The sequence below is a fragment of the Ambystoma mexicanum genome, chromosome 8, assembly GCF_040938575.1.
Source record: "Ambystoma mexicanum isolate Mex_15411 chromosome 8, UKY_AmexF1_1, whole genome shotgun sequence".
Classification (NCBI taxonomy): Eukaryota; Metazoa; Chordata; class Amphibia; order Caudata; family Ambystomatidae; genus Ambystoma; species Ambystoma mexicanum.
This window is the reverse complement of record NC_090929.1, coordinates 719,255,456-719,278,819: the sequence shown is the minus strand read 5'-3', so window position 1 is coordinate 719,278,819 and position 23,364 is coordinate 719,255,456. Positions and strand designations below refer to the sequence as shown.

Here is a 23,364-nt window from a genome sequence, read left to right as displayed (position 1 = left end):
AGAGGAGGAAACTCACATTCTGGCCACTATTGCTCTGCTTCTTTAATTCTTTGGTATTTATAATTCTGTAGTTTCTGCTTTCTTTCATTAACTGTTTGGTTTTCGAAATCATTAAACTTTAATGCCTTTCTTATGCAGAGTGCCCCAGGGTCAGCATTGGCAGGTAGCCAACTCAACTTCAGCCATGCCTCCCGCACAACCTTCAACATCGCCTTCATCTTCTTCCTGCTCACCCTCCAGCTGCACCTCATTTTGGGATTTCAATGTCCCGCTCGGTTGCCTTGGTCTATAACAACTAGGCTGCACCCATTTACAAACAGCACTTTGAATCTTCATAGCCTCTGGACCCTTCTTCCTAGTCTCAATACCATAAGCATTCTGGTTAATGAAGTCCATATAAAATGGTGTGATATTAGTTTGTTCAGTTTTACCTTTAGTTAGTTTACACTGTTTCAGGTTGTGAAAATCATTAGGGACAGGAGAGGTTGTAAAAGGGTTTGTGATTGAGGGGGCGCTGTTGCGCAAAACGCTGATGAGGACATGAGTCTCTCTCGCTCTTAGGCGGCCGCCGGCATCCTATATGATATATCCTGGTTCCCCCAGTACAAAGAGGGAATTCTCACACATAGTGGTGTCAGAAGACTGCAACCACAGTTCGCTGCAGACCCGAAGAAAATCAGTGTTGGGAAGCTTGTGATCGGCCGCCTGAAACGCCAACAGTCGGTGCCCTCTGCGGGCACCGACTGTTGGTGGTGGAGGTGGCGGGCAAAACAATGGGCTGGAGACAGCGGCTTGCCCCGTGGCCGAGGCAGACTGGAAAATCGCTGGGTGGGCTGTCGGCTCCGTGCATGGGAGGCGGACTCCAACTGCGGGCCCCGCTGTCAGGTGCTGGGTGGCGTGTAAAATGCGCCCAACTGCCTGGCCTCTGGTGCACTGGACAAGAAGATGCAGAGGGAAAGTGGAGGCCTGACGTGTCGCAGGTGGCATCCGGAGGCACAGCCCCTGCCAACGTGGTGAGCAGGACAGGGGAAGAGGGGGGACACACCAACAAGTGTCCCAAATTCTGCGAGGCACATGCTATCGGACCCCAAGATTCCCCCACCCTCTGGTGGGAGCACAACAAGACTGCTGCAGGCTAAAGACAGGCATACTGAGTGCCTGCCCCTACTTCCGGAGGGGAGAACAGACAGGCAGCACCCCGGCCTGGGAAGCGGATCTCCATCTGTGCAGCAACAAAGTTCTGGGGCAGTTCAGGTATTGACGGACACGGGCCACCCCCTAGGTTGTGTGGGGTACACTGAGGACTTGTGGGATAGATCCCATTTGCGACCCCAGGGCGGACACTGGCAGAGGCCCCATAGGTCCAGCTTCACTGTGCTGGTGTCATTGGTAGGCGGAGATACACACAGACACCGGAATTGGTGGGGTCCCCACTGCCCTCAAGCACCAATCTGCAACCTGGAGTATTCTGGAACAACAAGTAAACTATCAGGAATCAGAGTGGTGAGCAAGGAAGCAGGGTGCCCCCCCCCCTCTTACCCGCAGCCCCCATGGGACAGTAGACTTAGGTGAAAGGTCACACAACATGCAGATCTCCCTCAATGATGTTAAGAAGGTCACTAAAGAATCTAGAGTGTATGTTGAGAAGATATGCAGACTCTACAGAGGTATCTTTCCTACGGCAAGATCTTCTGAACTTGGCCTTGAGAGTGGAGGAGACGGAACAACGGCTCTCTGACTCAGAAGATGCCATTAAACAATTGGAGAAGCAAATGTCTGGTCACCCAGAAACGTACGCACCTGGAAAACAGAGCGGAGGACAGCAAGGGAAGGGCATTTGGAGGGGTTTCCTGGTTTCTTCCCATAGGGAGGGCAAGCCAACCTGCACAAGGAGAGTGTAAAAAAGAGGGGGTCTGGGGGAGTGGTAAACTTCTACCTTCTGAAAAAAGAATGTGAAGCATCTTGGAATGTCCAAATCGCCTTGATTAATGCTGCAAAAACGATCTCTCAATTCAACTGCTCATATAGATGAATAGGAAAAAAAGAGCTCACCAATTCTCTCTTTCCATCTAATGGCGATACTTTAGAAGGAGAATCCACATACCGATCCGAATGCTTGAGCAGTATGTCTAGATTCATGAACTGCACATAACAAAAAATTCTCAGCATCTTCCTTATAGGGAGAGAACACTGGTAGTCAACAAGAGTAACTTCTGGATTCCACTGAACTACAAGAACAATACAGTAAATGTTATACGAACAAAAAACTCTGCCCCCAACATCCTCCGCCCTACCCCCCCACCTCAACCCTGCCCGGGACAAAGGCGAATCGGAGGGCTTGACAGGGTCTGGGACATAGAGCTGGAGTGTGAGTGTGCAGCAGGCAGGGTGTGCATAATAAGCTCCCAGGAGAGCAAGTGAATTGGCATTGCTGCAATATTATTTGTGATTTTAATGACCGTTTACTTTCTACATATGATCGATTTCATTGAATATTTCATTGAATGCCTAATTTGCCCTAGGCTAAGGTGGGATTTTCCTGGCTAAAGAAATGAAGGATAGTCTGAATCATTAAGTTCAACTTCTGTCTGTGTCTTTATCCTATACTTGCCCTCCCAACTAAAGCTAAACAATGTGTAGGCATGTCAGTAATAAAGGAAATGGTGTTCCAAATAAAATTCTGAGCTTCTTCCAGCTCTTGATTTCTGGCTCTCCTTCCCCAAGTTCAAGACAGTTCCACAAAGTCCGAGTTCCTTTTTTCCAAGAAGAAAACACTGTTCCAAAAAGGAGGCCTCGGGTTCCCTTCTTCAAGGCAACAACCAAGATCATAAGGTCTTAGGTCTCCCTTGCCCAAGACTTCAGCTTGTCCAGCTTGCCAACTTATACTTGGGTCTCTTAAGGTTCAAAACCAGTTCCAGATCAACTTTCCACTCCTTCTGATTCCTTGGCGGTTAATACAGATTGAATTCCTGTTTCACTTTAGCAAGCTTTTTCCTACATTTGGCTTTGCTCTGTGTGTTTCCTTGACTTTCACAGATGGTTAACCACGGTCTAGGTGCAGTTGTATGACCACACGGTCCACCCATTACAGGTTACGCAACTGGTAAACCTAGGCTTTCTTGCCCACACAGGTTCTTCTGTCACTGCACCTGTGTTTTGATTCACATTAACTTGGCTTTCTCCTCAACAGCCTTTTGGCTTTACCACAATGTGTTCTTTCGTACAGTTCACTCCGTCGGGTTCTCTTTCCTCCAACACATTGCGTTCACACTTTTCCAAAATATTCATTCTATGTCAAGACCGGAGACTAGCATTATGCTTTAACTTTTTTTATTCTACTATTCCAACAGATTTAAATCTTCATATTCCTTTAGTCATGTTCTTTTAACTTCAAAACAAAAAATCTATCCAAAAACGTCACATCCCAGGGCGCGGCAACCGAGAATGCAGAGGTAGGCATTATTACCTTCACCTAAGTGCACAATCAGGTGAGAAAAGCAACAACCTACCCTCCTGTGGGGGGGGAGGGGGGCAGGAAAATGTTATTCTTAGAAAAGTAGTGAATGCTTCCTAGCGACTTGTGGCTGCTGAAGTCTGTGGCAGGGTTTCGGCTAGAATGTATAGCACTGCCGGTACAGCGAGCAGGGCCAAGGAAATTCACACAGACACATAAGGAGGGCAAACTCTCAGAAGGACAGTTAAGACAGCTGGCAAGAAAGGGTGTGATAGAGCCCAGAGACAGGGCAACGACAGCCTTCATAAGCAACATGTTCCTAGTTCACAGGAAAGAGAAAGTGATGCCTGTGATCAACCTGAAGGAACCCAATGGATGGTTAGTTTACTGGCACTTCAAGATGGAGAGAGTACACCTCCTCCGGAAAGGGGACCTGCTAGTCAGGTTAGACCTGAAGGATGCCTACCTGACATTCCTGATTGCCAGGGAGCACCGCAGCTACCTCGGTTTCCAATGGAACAGCTAAGTGTGGTAATTATAGAGCCTCCCGCTCGGAATGGCCTACACGCCCTGTGCTTTCACGAAAGTGATGAGACCAATGGTGGCAGCCATGAGAGAGCGGGGTAGCTGCACGATCGTTTACCTAGACGATATCCTCATGCTAGCAGACGACAAGCGAGCACGAGTCAGCCAGATGAAATGGGCGTCCCAACTCCCATCTTTCTCTGGGTTTTCTGATAAATTGGAACTCGCTCCCAAGTAACACCTGGAATTTTGGGGGATTATGGAAGGCACAACGAGAGCAACTCTAGAACTACCTGGCTCCAAGATGAGAGCAATAAAGAACGAGTTAAGAGCAGCTTTCACAAAACCCTTGATATCTCTTTGAGCCTTGGCGAGGATTGTTGGACTTCTGGCAGCCTACATACAGGCCATCTTTGTAGGCCCCATGCACTGCGGAGCCCTTCAGAGACTGACGATTCGTCATCTGCAGGAGGCTCTGGGGTATCACCAGTTAATACCCCTAGATCAAGAAGGGAGGTTGGAACTAGAATGGTGGCTCCAGAACATGGAAGTCTGGAACAGACGTGCTATTTTTGGAGACGTCCCAGAACTCAGAGTCCAACGCCAGCAGGACAGGCTGGGGAGTGAGGTGCGGTCATCTGGAGACAGGCGGCAGGTGGTCGCAGGAGGAATTGTCCCTCTGCATCAATTGCTTAGAACTGCTTGCAAGCTCTTTTGCGATAAAAGCTTTTACCAAGGGCAAAGTAGAGTGTTGTCATTCTGCTCAGGATTGACAACATCTCAGCAGTCTGGGAAATCAGCCACCGAGGGGGGGATGGGGGGGAATGGGGGGCAGTCGTTCACGAAAGCTGGTGGAACTGACCAAGGATTTCTGGCACTACTGCCGTGACCGGAAGATCTCAACAGCAGAATATCTCCCAGGCATGCAGAACGTGGTAGCGGTTTGGAACTCCTGCTACTGGCACAACTCGAGGCGACTGAATGCTTCACAGAGGGGTGTTCGCTCAGATTGTGGCCCTCTGGTGTCCCCTGGACACCGACCTATTCGCATCCAGGTTGAACAAACAGCTACCAACATTTTTCAGCTGGAGATTGAACCCGGAAGCGCGAGAGGTGGACACTTTTCTGCAAGCGTTGTCGAACGCAGTTCATTATGCCTTTTCCCCTTTCATGATGTTGGCAAAGGTGTTAACGAAGATCAGGAGGGCAAGGGCAGAAGCAGTCATTGTAGCCCCCAACTCAAAGTTGCAAGCGTGGTTTCCAGTTTTGATGAAACATTCTTCAGATTTCCCACAAGCTCTTCCTCTCAGGGAGGATCTCCTGTCTGATCAGTCGGGGAATTAGCATCCCCGATGAAGACAGGACAACTACCACTCTTAGCGTGCAGGTTATCGGGAGCAGATGGAGCTTGCCAGGCATTTCGGGAAAAGCTGCTGAGTTCATCAAACAATCCTGGGCCCCGTCTACGCTCAAGTTATGAGGAGATTTGGGGGAGATGGAGCCTAGGGTGCAGCCAACGCGATCTGCATCCAGTTTCTGTCCCTTTCGAGCAAGTACTAAATTTCCTGGCAGCCCTAGCTAGGAATGGAAAAGCTTTCCGGACTATAGGGGTATATAGATCAGCTATCAGTGCAGGGCACGATCTGTTGGATGGTGCTCACATGGGGGAGCACTGGGCAGTAGTGCGGCTGTTGCAGGGCGTGAAAGAATGGGCACCGCAACTTCCCATATATACGCTCAGTTATGGAACGTCGACATGATATTGCGGCTGTTCATGGACTGGCTGCGTAACAGATCTGTCAGACACACATCCGTCAGGAACATTAGAAATGCTGTGTCTAGTGTCATGGCAAAGGGTGTCAGATGTAAACGCCCTCAAAGTGGACAGGATATCCTTCAGTCCAGAGGGGGTGTACTTCACCATCGCAAAAAGGACTCGTCAGTTATCTCATACCTCCATTTCCTAGAGCAGCCTAAACTGTGCATAGCCAACTGCATCAAGGAATAGGAGGCCTGATCATTAAGCAAGGAAGCCATTTAGGGCGGTGGCTGAGGTGACTATAGCCCAGTGGCTGCGAGAGATAGTCACTAGCAGTGATAGATGTGTCACACGATTAGGGGTACATTCAGTTAGGGGAGCAATAGCTTCCAAAGCTTTTGTAGCCAAAGTGAGCCTGCAAGACATTTTTGAAAGCAGAGGATTGGTCCAGCAACACCACTTTTAAGACATTTTATTTTAAGCCGATAGCAAGTGTGGCAGCGACAGTTGTGAATAGCTTTGAACAAGCATAATGCTCGCCTCCGGTCTAGACAAAGAATAAAGATGAGCCCTGCTGTAGCGCAGGGAGTCTTGATTTTATTAAAGACACGGGAGCCAAGCATTATCCAACCCAGCGACACACAGCATAGATGATAACTGTCTGCAATAATACCAGTTTTGTGTTTATGCTATGTGATATTGTGTAACCCTCCCCAAAGCATGACTTCTCTGGCAGGAGATGACCATAAGACAGGCTGAGATTCCGAGGACGATGAGTGTTGGTTTGCACAGTTGCACTTTGAGATGAATCCTGATCGAAGGGCATAAGTTACAGCATGGCCAAGGACAGCATGTTGTGGGTTTGGTTTAGAGTGTGTTTTTCGTTAATTCCAGATGTCAGTTGGAAGGCATCAAAGAAGAGGAAAGGACCTGGGAAGGAAGTGGCTCATGGGCTTCAGAGACAGGATGTGGATATGAGACTACCAGGGACACTGGAGTTCATGGGAAGTGAGGTTTTTCAATACTTTGTTGGTTTTGAAGTTAAAAAAAAAAAATATTCAAGGAATATGAAGATTTTAATCTGCTAGAAGAGTAGAATAAATGAAGTCAAAGCATAGTGCTTGCCTACAAGTCTAACAGAATCAAGACTCCCTGCGCTACAGCAGGGGAAATCTTCATTACTTGCTTTTCATTGTACTTCACAAGATTCGTTCTTTGCTTTCCAATATATATTATGTGCGTTTCACACAAACTCGCTTTCCATTAATAGGCTTAATTAAAAACTTTCCTTTAGTTCACTATTCAATAGTTAATAATTCTTATTCTTTCACAGTTTATCTTGTCCACTTTGATCACTACATCCCTTCACTTTGGGTTCGCTTCATCTTGCGCATCTCATTTCATTCCACAATTACTTTTGCCCTTTTGTAGCCCCCAGGAGCGCCCCGGTACGAGTGTTCCCTTTTGTTCACTCACTGGTCCTTGGGAGTCTCCTGTGGGCGGCTGCTTTCCTCTTCTTCTGCCCCGCACACAAGTCTTTGTAGTATTGCAAACCCAATCTCGTTCCGATCTTCTTTCTGTGAGTTGCCAGCAGCTCCGCTCACCTCTCACGGAGTCTGTCGGTAGCTTGCAGCAACTGGATTGCTTCCGTGCCCCACAGCTCCTGCTGTGTGCCCCGATGAAGGAGGCTCCCACCACTTTGACTCTCTCATCAGGACACTTGCCGGCATCCTGACCTCCAGACAGGACCCTCCTCAGCAGCCTCTGACTCCACAGGATTTCTCTCCAGTCAGTCCCGAAACGCTGGGCCTGGCTTCTCTCCTGCTGTTTCCAACAGCCTGTTGTCAAGTTCCTTTATTTTCTAATTCCCAAACTATATTTTAGGTCTGAAAAACAGGGGAGTGTGGGGGGGTAGGGGGTCTGGGAAACTCTCTACCAGCACAAACACAGCCCAGTGACTTGTTCTTGGGTGGATTGCCCTTGGGAGAGTCTCAACCAAGTCTTTAGCTCACTGTTCTTTTCACAGAGAAGAAATTTCCCAACATATCAGTCTTTGTCCTGCCCAGAGCAGTCCAGCACCGAAATGCTAGGCAATTCTCCTCTGAACAAGAGTACCACAGCAACCCCATACACGTGTTTCAACCTTGTTGGGCATCATCAGTGAGGTGAAGCTGTGTCTCTCTAAGAGCAGTGAGCAAGAGGTCCTCCTGCTGTGTGCACCCAATGAAGGAGGCTCCCACCACTTTGACTCTCTCATCGCCTGCCCGGTCCTCAGCGCCACAGTCTCTTCAGGACACTTGCCGTCATCCTGACCTCCAGACAGGACCCTCCTCAGCAGCCTCCGACTCCACAGGATTTCTCTCCAGTCAGTCCCGAAACGCTGGGCCTGCCTTCTCTCCTGCTGGTCTCCCTTTTCCGATTGTCAGCTCCACCCTTTTATGAACTTGCACCCATTTAACAGGTTGCAGGTGCGAGTCCTCCGGCCCAATTGCCTGACCATATTTAGTGGAGTTCTCAGGACATGCCTGACCCAACAGTCTGCAGGCCTTTTTCTTGTCTCAGTACTAGAGTGGTTAAATGCAGGGAAATAGTTTACAACAGCCTGTTGTCAGGTTCCTTTATTTTCTAATTCCCAAACTATATTTTAGGTCAGTTTAGAACTTTCGCAGATCCATGATCCAGCATGAAGGTGTGACCATAATTTATTTAGTTTCTCACTTCAGTATGTTGAGGCGAGTTAGCCCTTAACTGGAGGTTCAGAGTATTGACAATTGCCCAAGCCAAGATAGAGGTTCATTCTCTGGCCCCTAATTGGCTGTGGGACAACTTAGGTCAGTTGCTGGACTCCGTCAACTGCCTTTTCATTGTCAACAGCCCAGCTGAGAGGATCAGGAAGTCAGGCGTTCCAGTTTAGTGAGACCTGTGCAGGTTTTGGAGCAAACGGGAAAGAACAGGATAAGGACATGAGTGGCAGACTCCAACAAAGAAACAAGCAAATTAAAAAGAAGTTAGAAATAGGTGTAATTTAAAAAAAAGACTGCCAATTGAGTATAAACTTTTTGTTTCCATCTCTGAAGCTCAGAGATTATATATAAAACTTTTCTAGTTTGTTAATGTTTTTTGAGATATAGCACTGTAATTTTGTTTAAGTGACAGCTAGTGGTTAAACCATTAAATTCCTTCCAGCTGTCGTTTTAATACCCTGAGAGAAACCTTGTGCTCTTCGTTCTGATGCTAGGGGATGGTCGAGCACCCGGGTTTCCTCAACAAAGAGAGCTTTCAATAATTTACACGTACTGCGTAGCTACGCAGTTCGTGTCAGGTGAGGGATGGAGCGGCACAGAGCTTTGCTGTTTACACTTCCCCTTGATCTCGGGAGTTGCGGAAACACCTTCTTTAAAGTCAGGAAGCAGAAAACAGAGTGCAGTAGGGGATACTGAGGAATCAAACTGTGAAACACATGGTTATGCTTTTTGGGGCACCGAGACCAATCTTAGAATTTTAGCAGCATTCCTAGTGACCTTAAATCCTTTCTCCAAATCAGCAAGTGAATTGTTATCTGGGAAGAGAGCAGTGAAGAGTCTACAGGAAACATTCCCAGCCGAGATGAAAATGTTTTCAAGTCAACACAAGTAACTCCTCTAGGCATACTGCAGGGGAGAATGAGGTACTGAGCACAGAATTACACAAATGGTAATAAGAAGCAATAGGAAAGTGGATGCTAACCATGTGTTGTTATTCTTTCTCCTTTTTCCTGCAGATTTCCGTGTGGTAGCCGGGAGGAATGTGATCATATTTATTGTATCCATTTCCCCTTTCCCCCTGGGGTGTTCAGTGCTCAGCTGTGAATTCTTTCAGTTTAGTGCCTTACACAATAGAGGGTCTGCCGGGGTCAGCAGCTTCTGCTGGCATCAGAACGAGACTCAGCCCGACACCTATAAAGGCAGGGGGAGAGGGAGGTTGGTTTTCACAAGGAAAAGGGGGATACAATGTCTCGCCTGCAGCCTTCCTCGCCCCAATCCCAAAGGACCGTACAACCAGGTGATCCTCCTATGCAGCTCCACCCCCAGGGTCAGGATCCAAAAGTGTTGGCCTTTCTCTGGCCACCTGAGAAGAGGATCCAAGGGGAGTAGCTGTGAGAATACGCTCAGGTTTCTCACATTACACAGAGACTTGGCTGATATTAACAATGCATGCATTTCCAGGTCACATATCACTATTTAGGAACACAGCAAAGAGACCAAGCACAGCAATGTTTCATGGTCTTCTCAATATACCACCTCTTACACAAGTTGCACTCATTTTTCTGCTGCCCTCTGTGCTCTTCCTTTCTACCTTCTTGCTTGCCTTGTGCGTTCCCGTTAGGTTCTTGCTTTGTGAGTTCTGTTTAGGGCCCAAGGCTTCCTGTAAAGGGCCTTTGTGTTGTACTCGTCATTGGAATATCTGCGCCCAGTCATCTTGAGGGGATTTAGCCGCAGACTTTTGCCCTTCTAGGTGCTCTTGCTGGTTAGCCAGACCCTCCTTCCCTTTGCGTTATCAGAATGTCAAGGTAGCTGAAGGGAAAGGTAATGTATTTCTACAAATTCCAATCATTAAGACAAGTACTGTTGCATGCACGGACATTGAAAAGCACCAGAATATAGGCATCACTATTACCGGATGACTGAAGAGTAGTACAAATTAGTACCCGTAGTCATGGTCCCCTTTCCTCCAGCCTTGTGGGGCGTCCCCCAACATGGGGACGGTAGCGGAACCTTTGGCAGCAAAAAATTAAGCTTCCCCTTTAAATTTAGAATAGCGTGCAGGAGCGTGGCCTCTGGCATGGAAACCCCCGCCAAGGCCATGTTCTCCGGCACCTCACCTTCGTCCCCTTTGAACACATCGGACGCTTAGATGCCTGGCTATTCTCAGAACATATTAGACCTTATGCATGTTAGCGGGGGGGGGGCGGGGGGAAGGTGGGTGGGACGTACGGAGGAAAGGGGACCATGGACTAGGAGTACTCTAGTCACTAAAGTGAGTAACTTTATAGTGACCAAACTCTGCAGTGTGCCTAGAGCTGGGGTCCAAGGAGTAGTGCCTACAGTAGACTGACTGAGTTGCCCAGGTAGCCGCCTTGCTGATGGCATCTCAAGAAGCATGTCTCTGAAATGCAACAGCCATGGTCTTCGCTCTGACTGCATGGGCATGAATCCCTGCCGGAACAGGTTTGCCCATGACAGTGTATGCTTCCAAAATGGCCTGAACCAGCCAACAGGCGATGGATGCTAGGGATGTAACGGTATACCATTATAGATACCGTGAACAGCTTAACTGAATTATAATGACCGTCACATTGTTTATACCGGTATACCGTTTTAGGGCCTGCAGCTATTAAGTGAGCTTTTCAATCTGATTTGGAAAGGCTGCAGTAAGCAAGTGCTGCACATTCTGGATATTGCACTGTGGGTTGTGGAATTAGGCAGACAAGAGCATTGGGAAAGTGAGGCCACATTAGTAAATGAAGCTTTGATGCTGTGGCTGCTCTCTGTGATCAGTAGACTCGAGTTAAAGATCAGATTTGTAGTTTTCCCACCAATTTGAAAAATGGGGGAACTACACATCCCAGAATTCAAAGAGGGGAATTAACTGGATGCCCTTATAATGCATGTCCACAAAGAACGTTGGCTCTGTAGACTGTATGAACACTGGGCCTATCAGTGCTAGTATATAAACTAGCCACCAGCCCCCACTGTCCTCCATGCAGATTTACACATTGGCACTAGAGTAGTTGCTTCGCTTGATCCTTCGCCTGCCTTCTGCATATAGCACTGGACTCAAGCAGGTAGGACAGATTCTACATTCAATTTGAAGTATCTAGAGCAATGAGGGTGAGATATTTCTCAGGTCGATTTTCGATTTGTGACACCACCCATGAAAGCATTCCTCCGTCTCAACTCGCATGACAAGAGTCCTAATGCGCTCAGACCTGGGAAAAATGATAATGATGGGACTGTGGTGATGTGGTGGTCTAGGCCATATCTGTCCCGATATGTATTTTAACTTTGTCATTTTCAAAAGGTTTTTGTGCCACTATCTTTAAGAAGGTAAATGAACATGTATTGCAAGAATCAAGAAAAATCAACAGTGCCCACTGAACGCTGTGCTGTTAGGATTAAATGGTCAGTGGTGACCCCAACATCAGACCTTTATAATACACCAGGCAGATGGTAAACAAGCTATAGTGATGTGATCAATATGCAACCTTTCGGTGAGTGTGTGTTGACTATGACATTTTGACAAAAGAAACACAATGACATGGGCTTTCAGACCTCACATGAGTGACTTTTCTCCCTTTAATGGGATAAAGCGTCATCACTTATATGACTGATCGAAGTGAGGGGTCATGATGTCCATGCCATGTGGTTCCAAAATAATCCAGGTCGATGCCGAATTTCAAAGCGATGACCTGTGACTGAGCAGCAAGCTCATTGCTCAAAATGTGCATTTTAACACTTCCACTAGTCACTCTTTCATTCAGAGACAAGTTTCAAAATGCTGACAATTTATGACCTTTAAGAAAATATTTGTTAAGATTAGTTAACTCCACCTGCTATACCACGATAACCATGATATACTGTCATTTGGCAAGAAGGTTGTCGTACCGCCATAAAACCAATACGGTGATACCCCTATGGATGCCTATGAGATCCGGGGGAGGAGCACCCAAAAGTCACAAACAATACCTCAGACCTTCCTGAATGGTTTGGTCCAAGAGAGGTAAAACTTGAGGACCCTCTTGGGATCCAAAGAATGCAGGGCCCTCTCTGCCTCGGACTGCAGGTTCAGGAAGAAAATCAGCAGGCAGATCTCAAGATTCAGATGAAATGGAGAGACCACCTTGGGCAAGACATTGGGTGAGTGTGCAAGTTGACGATATTGTAAAACGTGTTGACGGGCTCGCACAAAGACACCGGCTGCAACTCACTAACCCTGCGCAGAGAGGTGAGGGGTACCAATAAAATGGTCTTCAGTGTCACCAAGCGGATGTCCACCAGTGCCATGTTGCCTTCGGGTGTGTTTGCTGCGCTCTACAAGTGAGATTAACATAACACAGAGGCCATCAGCTCGAAAGGCTTGCGCTGCTAAGCTGCCAGAACGACAGAGGTCCCAGACGGGGTGCAGCCTTTGCACTGGCTGGAAAAGCCTAGACGACCCGGTCAGGTGGGCCTTAACCACTGGGTTGCCTGTGGAAAACACACACTATGGGGAATTCTTGTAAGCCGCAATGGCCGCCAATAAGTGCTGCAAGTATTGACCTGAACTCCACATCGAGCCAGGTATGCTGAAAATGCCAGCACGTCATCCAGAGGACAGGTGACAGGATCCAGACCCCTGTCACAAGCCCAAGGACAGAAACGCGTCCATTTGATCTTATACTGGGACCGAGTTGAGGGCCTGCTGGGCCTGTTGAATGATGTCCCAGCTGTCATCTGAGAATTTAGCAGGTTAAAGCCTCAGCTGGTCAGGAACCAAGCTGCCAGAGCCAGCGTGGCCAGGTCCGAATGTTCCACTGACCCCTCCTGCTAAGCCAGGAATCCCCTGCTGGAGATGGGAAGGTGACGGGACCCTTGGAGCACAACTGCAGCAGATCCGAAAACCAGGGTCTCGGCGGTCAGTGTGGGACAATCAGGATGAGGCTGTATCCCACAGAAGCCCGAAACTTTCAGAGGGTCCGTTGGAGCAGAGGGGTGGGCGGGAATGCATAGCACCTGCGTCCGTGCCAACAGATCTGGAAGGCATCTCGTGGAGACCCTCCGACCATGTCCTGCCCATAAAGAAAACTGGGGGCACTTGTAATTCAGTGAGGAGGCAAACAAATCCAGGTCCATGAACCCTCCCCCCCCCCCCCCCAACGCTGGAAGAAGGGCAACAAGGAGTCGTCATGCAAATCACACTTGTAGGTGTTGAACCCCAAGCGGGTCAGCTGGTCTGCTTCTGCATTGCTGTCCCCCAGGAGGCGGACTGCTAAAATCCAGACCCCTATCTTCCGGGCCCTTTCCCAGATCAATACCGCCTCCATGCATTGGGGGCGGGCGGGGTGGGAGGCACAGGTGCCACCCTGCTTGTTCAGGTAAAACATTGTAGTAGAATTGTCCGTCCCGACCAGAACAGACCTGTCCCTGATGAGGGGCAAAAATGTCTTGAGGGCCAGGCCCACTGTGCTGAGCTTGCGCAGACTAATATGCAGGAGGACTTCTGACCTGGACCATGCTCCATGAATCCCTCCAGAGTAGCCCCCTCCAGCCCGAAAGAGAGGAGTCCATAGTCACCACCAGGGTAGGCTGAAGTCAGGCGAAGGGGGCTCCAACTGAAACACTGCCATCCATCATCCAGAGTCCAATTAGCTACCAGGTGGAGCTGGAGGCGCCTCATCTTGAGGCGAGCGTGCTGTACAGTGAGAACGCAGGAGACCATCAGGCCCAAAATATGACGCAGCCACCATGCTGAGGTGGCCGGGTTGGTCAGAAAATACCCCACCACCTTGTATAGGGACAGGAGACTCTAGGGCATAGGGAAAACCCGCTGAACTGTGGTGTCCCAGCGCACTTCCAGGAAGTCCAGAGGCTAAGATAGGTGCAACTGTGACTTCCTCAGGGTGAGGGAGAACCCCAGCTGATGAAGGCTATCCGCCAGTCCCTGAAAGAGTGCAACACCCCTTTGGGTGACCCCGGCCTCACCAGCCAGCCAGTCCAAATAAGGATACAGATGATGGCCTTCAAGTGGAGAAGGCCCACCACTGCGTTCATCAACTTCGTGAAGACACGAGGTGCCGAGTTCGGGCTGAAGGGCAGCACCTTGTACTGGAAGTGGGATGATGTAACAGTGTACTGCAAAAACGTCCAATGTGGTGGGTAGATGAGTACATGCATTTATGCATCCTCCAGCTCCAGGAAACGCATTCAATCCCCCGCACACAGAGACTCAACTATGTGCGTGGGATTAATCATCTTGAAGGGCTCCAGCTGTAAAGTCAGATTGAGAAATGACAGGTGCAGGACTACCCTCAGGCCAGCCTGGTTGTTCTAGGGTACCGCAAAAATCCTGCAATAGTACCCGGAGCCCATGTCTGAAAGAGGAACCGGTTTCATCGCCTGAATCTCCAAGAGAAAGGACCTCAGATAAAAAAGCACGATCTGACAGAGGAGAAGAGAATGGCAAAGGAAGAGGAAGACTGAAGCCCATGGATCAGAGGCAGGGGCGGAGGAGGGGGAGCGGAAAAACCTGCCCAAAGTCCTCTGATGCTTCCTCCTATGTCACTGGGAACCGGTCAGGCTTCCGTGTGCCGTGGTCTTGAAACCCCTCGAAGGCGGAAAAAGTGCAGGGTTTGAACTTGGTCCTGCCCTGTGATTGAGGGAAAGATTTGTGTCAAGGCTTTGTCAAGATGGCCAAGGACTTGGCGGTTTGATTGGAGGTTTTCTTCTTTGTTAACTTGTCATTGGTTGACGAATGAAAAAAGTCCATGCCCTCGAAGGGGAGATCTAGGATCCGCTGCTGCACGTTGGATGAAAACTTAGTAGCGTGCATCTACGCCATCCTTCTCATCTCAATACAAAGGCACAGCCCTCTGCTGGCTGTGTCGATGTGGGAGACCGAAGACTCCATGAGGTCCTGCGCAATGGCCCGGGCATCAGCCAGAACGGCCTTGAACGAGGCTAGCTTGTCCGAGGGGAGGTCAGGCAGAAATTCTCCAAGCTCCTGCCACAGCTTCTGGTTAGCTGCAGCCAACAGGGCATCAGCGTTGGCTTGCCACAGCTGCAGTCCTGAGATGGAAAAACAGCACTTGCCTAAAGACTCAGACAACTTGAGGAGGCTCCAGTGAAGGAAGATGATGAAGACAATGGTTTAGAATATAAGGAGGCCGCAGTCACCACTTGAGAATGTGGTTGTGGGCCAGGAGGATTGGCTCCCTGTCAGTAAGCCTGAACCTGTTGTCCAGTTTCTTGTTCATCTGGGTGTTGGCCCTGGGCTTCTCCCAGACCTTTTGCGCCTCCTACAGGACATCCTTCTGGAGAGGGATGCTAGACTGAATTGTGGTGCGCCTACCCAAGATCTCTGCTAACACTCACGACTCCTGAGTAGCCTCCTTGGGAAGAGGGATCCCCAAGAACTCCACCAGGCCCTGAAGACTGTCATGGAAGGCCTTAACGGATGCCAAGGGCTCATCATCCTGGGTGTCATCGTTCACATTTTTGTTATGGCCTCCCCTTTTTTCCTCAGACAGAGCGAGTCCGGGCACTGGAAAGCAGGTGCTGACGGGGTCCCCTCAGAGTCTGGGCCCGAAGACAGGTCCAACGGTTACTGAGGGGGAGGCATTGGTGGTACAGGAGGTGGTGGAGGGGTCTGAAAAACCGGTAGGGCCTGGACCGGAAGAGAGACTGGCACTGGAACCGGGAGGCCTAGAGGAACAGGAGGGGTGCTCAGAGGAGGAGGGCCAAGAGGCGTCACCTGTGGGATGACCTACTTAACTATATACTTCAGGAGCCCCCTCACCTGAGTATGAGGAAGAGTAAGCATTCCAAGAAGTGGTCCTCGCTACCCGACGGGTCTCTAGGGACCCGAGGCGCAGGGCCTACTCTCCAGGTCAAAGAACCAAGGCACCTAGGGCATGCAGCCATAAGGCTGCGATGGGTAATTGTATCCATCAGGAGACCAGAAACCTGCACCCTACAATCTGCTGCCGCTTCAAGAGGGAAGGGACTGTAATCGTCCCGCAAATCCCATTACATGGGCAAAAACATGGGCAGGCCCAGAGTTGGATACAAGATGGCCACCGACTTGGCAGGCCTTGCCATGTGCCTCACTGCCATTTTGAAGCCTTGTACCATCCCCTGGGTGGGAGGGCACGAAGGGCCTGAGCTAAAAGAGGGCTCAGGCATGAGGATACATTTCGGGTGTTGCACCCGAAGCAGGGGAGTCTACCTCAGAGCCCGCTCTGTTAGGCACTGAACCCTGGGCCAGCCGACAGTCGAAAACGCCCTGACTCACGATCTTGGAGCAAGCTCCGGTAGGCTGGACGTCCTCGGTCTGCGAGCCTCTAGCCATGCTGAATCGTGCTGAGGACAAACTATTGGAGGTGGCACTCGATGATCCTTTACCCCTTGCGGGTCGAAGGAGAGGATGAACTTCATCGCCCATCCGAAGACAGCTCGGTAGAGCCCCTCAGCTTGGGAGCCGGGGTGCATGATGGTCCAGATCTGTCCCCAGAATGCCTGGAAGAGCCCCTATGCCCCTCAGCTATGGAGCCGGTAGCCTTATAGACCTCAGGCCTGCCAGAACTTGAACGCCAGGAACTCTTGTGCATAGGAACCCCAAGGAAGGAGTTGCTGTGCTGTGCAGCCGTGCTGAACAGAGGGCCTACCTTGTCTTGCTGAGAGGTCCTGGAGAGGAAGTCCTTAAGGTGGGACGGAGGAGAAGTGTGGAAGATCTCTCTCCACCATGCCCAATGATTCCCTGTGACCGAGAGCGTTGCAAGCTGACATGCGTCCCAGCAGTGGTTGGGGCCCCAAACACTCGAGGCAGAGTGCATGGAGGTCTCCATCAGGGAATGAGCCGTCACAAAAGGCACATTTTGTGAAGTCTCCTGCCGCCGACATGAGGCGAGGCACCAAAAGGGAAGTCTAATAAGTTTGAGAAAAAAAACGGGGAGCACGCAGAAAGCTAAAAAAGTCTCTGCCATTGCTGCCAGGTCCAACACCATCCGTGCTGAAAAAGAGACTGAGGTGAGGCGCCGGAGGGCGGGGCCTCGGCAGGGCGTTCCGACGCGCGACCCTACATTTAAAGGGAATCTCAACTTTTCACTGCAAACGGTTCTAGTACCATCCCCATGCTGGGGGACACCCCACAAGGATGGAAGAAAGGGGACAGGACATATGCATCTCTAATAAAATACCAGATAAAAACCATCAGTGGCCTGCATCTTAAATCTTTTACAAGACTCTTCAGCTGGTCTAAGGTTTGAAGAAGTCTGAAGTGGTGCAAGTGTCTCTCCGGCTAGAAGCAGTAACAGGAGTGGCTGACAGTGCATCAGCAAATACAAAGTCATTTGCAGACTCACCTTCTGCAAAGCAGAGAGATTAAAGGGCAATCGCCTCTTTGAGGTGGCGTGATGCTTTGGCGCACACGATCCTGTTTTAATTGGTATTTAAAGATATTTTATCAAGTAAAGGTTGCACTTTTTTAAAAAAACGACCAAATAAATCTCAGTGTCCAATATGACATTTGTTTAACAGACTTCCTAGAGGAATTGACTGCACCCCATGACTTGTTGCAAAACCTTATGCTGGAACAGCTTCATCCCCAACCCACTTTTAGCCAATTCTTCACCTCCTCTTTAGCAGCACTTGATTATCAAAAGGCCCAAACATTTTCCTTACACCTATTCCAACTGAGGCATATGTGTATAAGTCTACTGAAGTTCCATTACAATATGCTTATATAGTTTCATTATTGTTTTATCACTCATTAAAAAGTGAAGATTTACCAACTCGTAGCTTTACATTTTTTTAACCTTGCTTTCAGATATCCATTTCCTTCAAAAAGTTTCCCTCTATTATGAAGAGAAGTCATATTAAAATATTACCCTTTAACAGCCTTCTGTTCAAGTGAACTTTCCATTTATCTGACTCCTCTTTCAACCCACTGTACGATGAGGAACACTACATCCTGCCTGTAATTGTTGACCAACTTCATGTCTTTAGATTATTGTTTCTTCCCTTTATTGAAGGTTTGTTATGTGGCCGGTTATTTTAAAAGTAAAAGAAGCAAAATTGCTGAACTGAACATTGTACAACAACAGGACATAGGCTAAAAAAAAGCCAGCAGCAAGGGTTGCACTCACTTAATCCATCTACAAAAGCTGGATGACATGAATTCAATCTTAGTGTATGTATTTCTGTCTTTTTAGAAAACATCAGAAAAGTTATTCACAACTCATTCTAGATTTGAGAAGTCAAACATATTTTATTCAGCCAGTGCTTGAGGCAATAGACAGAATGCCAATGCATTTTGGACTGGGAGTCCTTCATCAGGGCAACATTTTTAAAATAGCAACGACCATAGGATAATTGAAACATTTAGAACAAAAATCAAGTCCCAAAGTACGTATAATCCATGGAAACAGAATCATTATCATGAACATATCGGGACAAACGGAGCAATAAACATGTGATGTTGTAAGATAAACCACATCAATTGCATGTTGGATAGTGTTGAACCATTTACAGAGAAAGCAACTCAACTTAGTGCAAGGAATTGAAAAAGCAAATGCAGGTAGATATGAAATCAATACGTGAGTGCATGCATTGAAAGCAGACATTAAGAAAAGGCATTCAATACGTTGACATGATATTCATTCATCGGCAAGTCGCGATTGTGGATTTCACAAAGGAAAACTAGTTTCAAATAAAAGGCAGGAGAGATCAGAAAGGAAAAGAGAAAAAAAAAATCTCATCAGTAAGGCAGCCTTAGTAACAACTCGTATGTCATCACATCAATGCGCGTAATGAAAATCCAGCACAAAAAGCCCATAATCTATTCAAAGCCAACATATTCATGAGTGGACAGCAAAGAACCCAATAGTCATTTCTAAATAACTACTGCTGCATAAGTCACACTACTAGTCCTGTTGCACCCAAAAACTATAAAAACAAAAATGCCAACCTGGCAGAGCGTAGGTCCTCAAAAAGTAAAAACCTCAATTTATTCCAACTACTGGTCTGCACGAGAGAAATAGATACAAACTCACAATCCAAATTTGGTACGCATGCTCGCAACTGTACCTAGTGTAAAATAGCAGTCAGCCGACAGCTAGTAACTTTGGAAGAATTTTTGTACTTCTACCCGACACGCATACGTACCGCTGTAACGAGTAGAAAATACACATTGTCAAACGCACACCATTCATCCGGAATACAAACACACATTCCACATCCATTGGTGCGTCGGGTGCTCAAGATCGTTGGATCACCTTTACTCGAGCTGACTGCCCGTTCTATATGTGCACCATTTTAAATCGCGTCTCAAGTAACCCGCTTCAAGTGTCGTCAATCAACGTGCAGTGTCACAAGACTCCTCCAATCTCCTACATTGAAACCACTTGATTCAAACCTTGTAATCCTAATGTTTAAAAATGAACACAGACTTCAATCTGCAACTACTCAAGAAGTTGCAAGATTGGACATTGGTGTCTATATTGAGAAACTGTTCTGTCTCATCATACATACGCACTTGTCTGTATACGTCTCAAGCAGGCGACTGTAAATACTTATGTGATGCACAGGCTCAACCCGTGCACCCTCAGATTGAAATGGGTAGTATTGAGATACATACCGGGTGATACAGTTCACAAAGAGTCCACGTTGCTACTGAGCCAATGGTCCTATACTAGGATTTACCATGTTCAAATTTAGAAGTGCTGCAGAGATAGCAGAAGAAGGAAGCAAGTATTTAACAATACAAAAGCTGGAAAACCATATAGAAAGGCAAGCTAGTTGACATTTGTGGATATCTTTCTTCTGTTGGATCAATGATTTCTGTAAGGTCTTTAACTCTTACCGAGTTCTACAAGATAATTCCCCTAATGGTGACAGGGTCCATCTTTGTGATGTATTGTGCAGCCTTAGAGTGAACATTCATGTAGCAACATGTGGTGTTCCCACCACATTAGGGCAATCCCATTGTCCATTGCAAGAGACCAGTAATGCATCTTCAGAGCATATGTTCATAAAAATCAGCACTTAAGTTTAAACAATCATGCAACAACATATAGTAAACTAACCACGTGAAGGCATAGATCAACCACGTGAAGGCATAGAAAACAGCACTTAAGTTCAAACACTCATGTGACGACATGTAGTAATCCCAACGTATTAAGACGATCCCATTATTCATATTAGAGACAAGTAATGCACCTTCAGATCATCTGTTCATAAAACGCAGTGCAAAGTAAATTCTTCATTCTTGGCATTGGGAGGCCTGGAGTCCAGTCTATGTATCCAGAATGCTTCCCTGTGTGCTCTTCTGCGATACATGTCTCCTCGAAAGTATTTGGTGCTCAGAATCTCAGGGACTAGAATATTCATCTGGGCAATCGAGTGGCCACGTTCCTTTAAGTGTCTTGCTACTGTAGTGTTCATATTGTCAGTGCAAATGCACAACTTGTGCTTGTTCCCCTGAACCCTTACTTTCCTCGCTGTTTCCCCGACATAGTACATACTGCAAGGGCATCTAATACAATACACCAAATTTTCAGATATACACATTGCAAAATCAATGTTATTCTTTCACCTTCGTGGGGGTGGAACACATGGCGGCCTCTGGTGAGGCTATTCCAATATCCGAAGTTCAAAAATGGTTATCTGCCTTTCTTTTTGGTTAATGTGGTCATCAGTCCCTAGTGCTTACAAACAAATCCTTCAGGTTCTCACTTTTCTGTTACCCGAACACAGGAGGATCAGGAAAAAGAGTTTTGATCCTTTCATCGTTTGTCAGAATTTCCCAATGTTTCATTATGTTTTTCTTAATATGTTGACTTTGTAGGGAAAAATAATAAAGACTAAAAGGTGGAAACTCTTCAGTTTGTCTAACAATACGTCCCTCGTGACGCCAATTCATCCTAAATAGATCCAGTCCTTCCTCATAAGTCGAACACTGGCAGGGTAATACAGTGGAACATTGTGCCAAATCCCAGGGATCCTCTCTGTAATTGTCTATCATCTATATCCTGTCTTATTATTTAATAGATGTGTGACATAAATGAATTAACTATCACTTGCTTTAAAATGTTTACGCCAGTACAAAATTCACCAAAATCCTAATTGGATTTTGTCATTTGCCATTTGTCACTTGATTGCTCACCAACCAATTACAAACGCCATCGACCCAAAAACAATAATGTAGGAGGACCCACCGATGTTGGTCAACTAACTTCAGATCCCCAAACTCCCGCACCATCAGCACATGTCTCACCCTGGAAAGTGTGTTAAGCTAGTTGCAATAACACATTAACTATATACTTAATAGCCAAGATTTGGGATTCAGGACCAAGACAGGTACAGAAATCATATAGGCAAACTTAAGCTATGTTCTTCACTATAGAGGACAGCCATCAAGGTGCCTCAATGTTGTGAACGCAACAATCTCTTGTCTACTTAGTAGACTAAAGCAGTGTGTAGAGACATGGAGTAATACCCTAAACTTCACTTCATCTAGAAAGTGCACACAGAAGTGAAAGACTCATCCACAAGAAATGTGCCATGGTGAACAAGGGTCCTCCCTCTCTTCACCATTGTTCAATGCGTCCTTATGCCGATGAATCAAGGATGTGGAACAAAATCACAGATACTTCCAAATGTTTGTTCACAATACTCAAACTTTGTTTAACCACTGGGAAGCCTGAGCACTGTGACTGAATACAAGTTAACATCTTTCACTGTACAAAGAGTGGCATGCCCTGAAGGAAGGCCAGACTGCAAATTGCTCCTCTTTGATTGGCCTATGAGCTTTGGTATCCCATCAGCACATCACAATAAAGCCTAGGAATCATTTCACTGCTATCTATCACGGACTGCTCAAATTAACTTGTTGAACAATGATAATCCAGCGTATCTACGGTCAGAAAATAATTGAGTGGCAAATATAAGAGCCCTGGTAGAGGACATGGTTAGATTTTTACAATGTACAGAGGTCCTCCCAAATACTCTCAGGAACAGGCTACTTGTTGCCAGTATGTGTTTGAATTTGTAGAACTGGAAACATAGTAAACCAGTCTTCAAAGCACACCATTATCGGAAAGTGGTCCAGAGTCTCAGATTCAAGTTTCTCTGCTTCCATAAGAAAGCATTCTGAGCCCTCATAGCATTGCCAGTAATGTGGACATTTTCAATGGTCTACATTTCTGTTCACATATAATACAAAACACTGCCACCTATATCATATATGGGTGTTTTAAAGGGGCACTGCCAGATAGATATATACATATATATCTATTAAAGCATTGGTGTAATATTTACAGGAAACATTATTCAACTTGCAGCAACGCGGAAGAATATCTGGCATGCAACCTAATATTGGTACATTGTAACAAGGCCACTACAGCAAGCAACCCCCCAAAAAATCTGAAGTTGGTTTATTTGTAGAATGTCTAAACCAGAGAGTAAACGTTCAGGCTTCTTTTTTGGGATGAACGTTGCCACAACAGAAGTGGAGAATACATATATTAAACAAATTCCGGTACTTTGTGTATGACACCTTAAAAGTATATTTTACGTCAAATCTGGAAACGAATATGGATTTTATTTTGCAAAATATAGTACCTGAGGAGTAAATTGCAACCCTGTCAATTCCCCGGTCTTCTGCCTGCAGCTGTTGTAGAAATACACCTACGGAGTCTGAGATAGGTTTAAGTGTAAATTGGCATCGTTCTCGTCGAGACGGTAAACTAACTGAGATCACAGGCAAACCATTCTGGTAAACGACAGTTACATCTACAAAGGAAGAGAAACATATTAGCAAGAAAATTTTCTTTTTAAACTATTGGATGAAATTCAAAATGGTGAACATGAAAAGTTAACGTATGCAGAAAGGG

General features: G+C 47.1%; 1 protein-coding gene and 1 long non-coding RNA gene across 3 annotated transcripts in view; both read right to left on the bottom strand.

Moving 5' to 3' along the window:
* Nucleotides 1-23,364, bottom strand: part of MCU (mitochondrial calcium uniporter) — a 1,096,889-nt gene that overhangs the window by 488,923 nt on the left and 584,602 nt on the right. For both annotated transcript variants that reach the window (XM_069610523.1, XM_069610524.1), the window contains one exon: nt 23,093-23,263. In XM_069610523.1, coding sequence (XP_069466624.1) covers nt 23,093-23,263 — 171 coding nt within the window. The remainder of the gene's footprint in view (nt 1-23,092; nt 23,264-23,364) is intronic.
* Nucleotides 18,714-23,085, bottom strand: LOC138472388 (uncharacterized). Its single transcript, XR_011268596.1, has 2 exons — nt 20,109-23,085; nt 18,714-19,171 (listed from the first exon to the last, which is right to left on the bottom strand). It is a non-coding gene; the product is annotated as an uncharacterized lncRNA (long non-coding RNA).